This window comes from Diaphorina citri, unplaced genomic scaffold (assembly GCF_000475195.1).
Source record: "Diaphorina citri unplaced genomic scaffold, Diaci psyllid genome assembly version 1.1 scaffold12625, whole genome shotgun sequence".
NCBI classification, from domain to species: domain Eukaryota; kingdom Metazoa; phylum Arthropoda; class Insecta; order Hemiptera; family Psyllidae; genus Diaphorina; species Diaphorina citri.
In genome coordinates this window covers 8,154-14,353 of record NW_007389995.1, presented here as the reverse complement: position 1 = coordinate 14,353, position 6,200 = coordinate 8,154, and the positions used below count along the sequence as shown (strand labels likewise).

Genomic DNA, 6,200 nt, shown 5'->3' with positions numbered 1-6,200 from the left:
GAATGAACACCACCACAGATCTGCCCAGGGGGAGCCACCGATGTTTGGACAGCCATCCACCTACCAGAGTGTCTTCAGATAGAAGTAGTCACCCCATAGTGAGGGTAGAGAGCGCCATGATCACCGCCGACACTAGTGAGGAGAATTCTGCGCCCCAAGCGATCTACTATCATGGTGGCGATCAAGTGGTTACCATCATGGATGGTGCCGACGATGATGGTGCACAGGTTCGGGTTCAGAGAACTTCCGCGTCCTGAAGGAAACAACAAATCTTTGTTGTTTATGGACAAAAAAAAAAAAAAAAAAAAAAAATGAAATGACAAGAAATGTTGACCCTACTTGAGTGGAAAAGACCAAAGTAAAAGGAGAATAACGGAGAGAAAAAAAATAGAATGGTTGACTGTACTGGTATTCCCTGCTTAATACATCACACTAAATTTCTTGACTTGACTTGACTTGAACCACGGGACGGGGTAGCTAGTTTGAATCAATAAAAACCCATAGTAGGGACTTGACTCTTCTTAAGCCAGCCACTATCAGATAGACGCTGATCAGGTGTCCGGTCGTACTGTGAGAGTTAGTTGCTACTCTGACTAGTATGTGTGGCGGCATCAGGTATCAGGCAGTCCTTGACAGACGCGACCTGATTCAGCTGTACCTGTCAGGCCTACCTGATAGTGACGGCTGCCCAAGACCTTAAATAACACTTCTTGGTGCGCCACTGAAATGAGTGTGGTAGCTTTTTAGGCCTGAAATTTGCAAACGATTTTAATTGGAACCAAGTTAGGGAGACATACACAGAATATAGAGTGTAGGATTCTCCGGACTCTTGGATGGTACACATAGTCCTAAATACTGGAAGTCGCAGTCGCATACAGGGATTTCGTAGAAAATTTCCTCCATTTCAATGTAATTATGTTAGGCCAGCCACTCACTATCAGGTTAGACTGAACCCGATCAAGTCTACCCTGATAGTTCAGTCGGCTGGTCTCAGGTTTCTCTGGGCGTTACCTTGAAGATCTTGACGGTATAGAACACCACAGCGTTGATGCCACCAAACTGCTGAATGAACATTACTCCCAATCCGATCAGCAGACCTCGCTTAGCTGCTGGTGTGCTGAATGCTTGCATCAGCGGGACCTTGTCCGAGCGTTCCTGGAACGGTAAACAACGAGAAAATGGATCAAATGAGTAATTTTTTGAGCTATTTGGAGAGTGTACTCGGCTGGCTTATTGATGTTATAATCGTACAATTCCACATAGTAAATCCTTTCCTTTGGACTTTTGGACTAAAGTTAAGGAAATTACGATTTGAGGTTTCTTTCAAATTTTCAATGAGGTTCAGAATGAGTCATCCTTGGAAATTATTCGTACTCGATTGGCCTCACGAGGCTGAGTGCACCCCGAAATCCAAGCACAGAGCCGAAAAAACTTCGACCCCGCCGGGAATCGAACCCGGGACCTCTGTGCCTAGTGTGATACCCACTTGGCAATGTCTTTTATTTCCGATAGCAAACCTACAATTTTCTGCACCGCAAACCAGCGGACCATCACAGCACCAACAGGACCCATCAGTTTATCGGTTACTCAGGGTGAAATAAATAGTACCTTTTCAAGTGAATTCTGCATGTCGGTAATCTCAGAATCAATATCGTACTCGCTACCACGGAACCACTGCAGAGATTCCTTAGCTTGCTTCACTCGATTCTTCTTCAGATGGAACTGAGGGCTCTCCGGCATGAGGAGCATGAGACCGACGAAGAAAATGGGCAACAGGGCGCAGATTATGCTCAGACCGTACACGGATGCCTGTGGAAGGGAGACGGAGGGGAATCAGGGTAGAACTAAGTGGGATGATTGGCGGATGAAACACCTACCGATGTCCATTTTGACCTCAAATTTACGCTCTTTAATCACCTGGGCTAACCTTCTACCTGGGTTAAAAAAAAGTTTCATAGAGAGAACTGTAACTGCCAAGGTCTTATCGTCCCGAAAACGAAGAGAGAAGGAAGACAGGATAAGAAACCATGCCTTTCCGAGAACGAACCTTATCCGTTGAGGGTAAAATCTGCCCACTGCGAATTTTATCGCGGCCAGCCTAGCTATCTTGGATGGTAGCGGGAATCGAACCCGTGACCTAGGCTGGCTTGGTTGGCCAGTTTCAATTGGATTTTTATCTATACATTTTTCCCAACTGGACTGGATTGTTACTGGATGTCAGACAGGGACCAACTGTCTACTGACTTTGAGTAGTCTAGCCGTAAAATTCGGATCTCATCTTAGACCAGCCACACACTTTCAGGTAGACCTGATCCTGTCGTCAGTGAGTGGCTGGCCTTACACATTGGAACTTGACACTTACCCAGCTTCCCACCGCGTACACAAACAGAATCCCGGCCGTACATTGCAACTGAAAGTAGGTGCCCAGTGTGCCTCGGATTTCAGTCTCGGCTATCTCGGCCGTGTACATGGGAACCACCACGGCGAAGCTGCCCCCGCCAAACCCGGTCAGGAGTCTACCAGCGCAGAACATGATCACCTGAAAAATGAAAATTGTTAAGGTGTGTCCAAAAATGGTCGACTCTGTCGATCAACCGTCAAGAGTCTACCAGCGCAGAACATGATCACCTGAAAAATGAAAATTGTTAAGGTGTGTCCAAAAATGGTCGACTCTGTCGATCAACCGTCAACTGAAACATTCGACACTTCACCTCGTCGATCGACGGGGTCGACTATGTGACTTTTAGGGAAATTGAGGCGAAAGCCGGTAGATACCCCCTTTTAATCAGCCACCCGAGGTGGGTGGATGGATTACTTGAAAGATCAACCGTCGAAACATAGATTCGACACTTCACCTCGTCGATCGACGGGGTCGACTATGTGACTTTTAGGGAAATTGAGGCGAAAGCCTGTAGATACCCCGTTTTCAGCCACCCGAGGTGGGTGGATGGATTACTTGAAAGTATCTTATTTACAATAGAGGGCATGTGCCTAGTTAGGTGGTGTTATCTCGTTAAACATCTTTTAAAAAATTAAGATTTACGGAACTTTTCTTTTTCTTCTACGACTTTTTTATTCATGGACCCAAGATATTTTTTGAAGATACAGGATACAGGTAAATTGAACAACCCAAAAACCCCTGCCATGGCATGTGCCTAGTTAGGTGGTGTTATCTCGTTAAACATCTTTTAAAAAATTAAGATTTACGGAACTTTTCTTTTTCTTCTACGACTTATTTATTCATGAACCCAAGACATTTTTTGAAGATACAGGTAAACTGAACAACCCAAAAACCCCTGCCAATAAGCCAGCCACTCACTATCACGTAGACCTGAGAGTTGTACCTGTCTGTTATCCCTGATCAGGTGTACCTGTCTGTTATCCCTGATCAGGTGTACCTGTCTGTTATCCCTGATAGTGAGTGGCTGGCCTTAGGAAGACCTTGGTTGCTACTGAAAGCGTCGTTAGACCCTTAAATATGAAATCGATCAGATCTCAATGTATCGATCCATGTCTACTCACCGATTGAGACCAGATGATCAGTCCCCACCCCACCAGCGTGGGTACCGCGAGCAGCAGCATGGTGTTCTTTCGGCCCACAGTGTCCACCAGATTCCCCACCACGGGGCTTCCGAAAACGGCGCCTAGGGCCATCGAACTCCCGATGAACGAGAGGTCAGACTCGGTGACGAGAAATGGATATTCGCCCGCGATGAGACGGTCTCCCGCCGGCGATGTCCAACCCAGGATGGTGCCCATTATGAACCCGCCTATCGTGGCTGCGGAGGAAGAAAGGGAAATGAAGTTAGTTAGATGGGTCGATAATTACTTTCTGTGTCCTTATCAGTTAATCAGGACATGGAAAGTAAAGTAAAGTAAGTTAGATGGGTCTTGGTAACGATTCAGAGAGGAGGAACAAGATTTGATCCCTTGCCTTTGCCAGCCCAACCTGCCTTGTAAGGATAAAGCCATAAAATTCCGTCTAAAGACTCTACAGAGCAGAGGCCAAAACTGAGTTTTGCTCGCCTAGTTAGCTTTAGCTTGGAGTGTTTGATCCCTTGCTCGCCTAGTTAGCTTTAGCTTGGAGAGCTAGCCTAGTCTGCCTTGTCAGCGCTAGGACCTAGGTGGCAGATTCGATTCTCGTCTATGGCAAACTGTATCCTAAAAAGATGGGCTTCGTTCTCGGAACGGCTGGCTTTCTCCTATATCCTGTTCTCCTTCTCTCTTCAGAACGATAATACCTTGGGCTTTTCCGCTTTTTCCGTTTCACATGGTCCGACTGTCTGTCAGACGGTCTAAACGCGAATGGGACGGATTGTGACGGGCATTATTCGTTACAGCTAGTTCCCTCTAGGGCTATTTCACATCTAGACTGCAACTTGTAGTATACGACAATTTTGATGTTGAGGGCTACATAGTCTTATGAGCCTGTTCACACTTAAACTTGAAGTTGATGATGAAGAAGGACGAGGAGAAGGAGGAGTATGTTGCCTGTTCAAACTTAAACTTGAAGTTTAAGTGTGAACAGGCTCATAAGACTATGTAGCCCTCAACATCAAAATTGTCGTATACTACAAGTTGCAGTCTAGATGTGAAATACCCAGCCCTTAAACGTCTAATAAATCTTTCTTCAAAACCAACGCAGGTTTGCTGATTTATATCTCTTCAGTATTACCTGTAAGAGCTGCCATATACTGCGTGATTCTCTTGGCCTTCTGCTGATTGGAGACCAGCGTCTGCTGACTGATGCCCATCTTTGTCTCTGCCGCCATTTTGTCGACCGGTGACACCAAAGGCTTTACGTCGTCAAACTGAGGAGCAGAAGAAGAAAACGGGGAGATTATTAAACGCTGGTAAAAAAACGATAAGAAATAAATTAAAAAATAAATTAATTAATTAATAGTATGTCACTGGTGGAAAGTCCCAGACAAACGATTTCCCTGGCTGTCTTGTCATAAGAGAAATGAAATATTAACCTGGTTAGGTCAAGGGTTCATTGCAGGTCTAACCTTCTGATATTGTAAAACGTCCTGAGGGGCAGACTTAAGCCTGCCACTCACGCTCAGATCGCCTGATAGATCGCGGTCTGATTGGTGCAAAAAGCTTCAGTTCTAGGTATGCCAGACCGTCTGAGACACTTAAGTCTGAAGGGCCGTTTAGACGCTCAATCCCGGACTGCAGTCCAGTGTGACAGAAATCAGCTCGCGTCAATAGTTCGTTTCGAATCTCGTTTTCGTAGAGTCGTTTTTCGACCCACTTAACCATATTTGGCACCCACCTTGACAGCACCGTAGCCAGGAATCTGTTGAACCAATTTGGTCATCCTGCTTTTCAGACCTTCTCGGGAAAATTTATCGACGGCACCCGAGGTAGATGCCATTCTAGTGGCAGAATTGTCACACGGTAAAGGTGCGTTTATGTTAGGTATATGTATGTGGGTGTAACTTCAATGTCAGTTTTACCATGAGCATTTGCTTTCACAGATGGATAGATAGGTATTGGTATTGAATACCTACTTTAGTAAAATAGTCTTTTTTTATGAAATGTTAGAGCAGTTATACTAGTTAGAGTATCGAAAATTCAACAAATACCTACATATACATAGGTAAAGGTAGCTTGTAAAGTAGTCCTATTAGTGCAGTTGCAAAGGCAAACACACTGGATTCATAACCGAAAAGACTTTGGTTCGAATCCCTGAAAAAAAAATCTGAGAAAAAATGGACTATGATTAACCGTCGTATGTATGAAATCTAAAGATAAACTTAAGTTTAACTTAAGACGAACAATGTTGCCAATTTCATGTCATTTCTTGAGATAACTGGCTAGATTTCATGAAATTTGGCAAGATTTTCATTTCAAGTTAAACTTAAGTTTATCTTTAGATTTCATACATACGACGGTCAATCTGTATGCAAAATTCGACATACTGTCTCCAGCATTTCCTGGGCTATAGCACGAATTTCTTGATAAAAGCACCTGTTGACTCATCCAGAGTCCTTGTCCAATAAATACACACCTTGTTTTTAACATATTTCCATAAAAAAAAGTCGCACGAGCTAAGATCGGGTGAGGAGGGAGGAAAATGAAAATGGGTGCGAAACTTCATCTGAGCATTAGTCACAAATTCACCACTTTTAAGAAATGCCTCCACAGCGAAAGCTCGATGTTGCGGGGTCCACGACTACATTGTAACAAAACCT

General features: G+C 44.5%; 1 protein-coding gene across 1 annotated transcript; it reads right to left on the bottom strand.

Moving 5' to 3' along the window:
• Positions 1–218: 218 nt before the first annotated feature.
• On the bottom strand, positions 219–5,395 carry LOC103522906 (facilitated trehalose transporter Tret1-like). The gene is made up of 7 exons (XM_008487992.3): positions 5,279–5,395; positions 4,676–4,811; positions 3,523–3,779; positions 2,363–2,539; positions 1,609–1,809; positions 1,012–1,155; positions 219–253 (listed from the first exon to the last, which is right to left on the bottom strand). The coding sequence occupies exons 1-7, from the start codon at positions 5,378–5,380 to the stop codon at positions 236–238; spliced, it is 1,035 nt and encodes a 344-aa protein (XP_008486214.2). The 5' UTR covers positions 5,381–5,395; the 3' UTR covers positions 219–235.
• Positions 5,396–6,200: the final 805 nt, after the last annotated feature.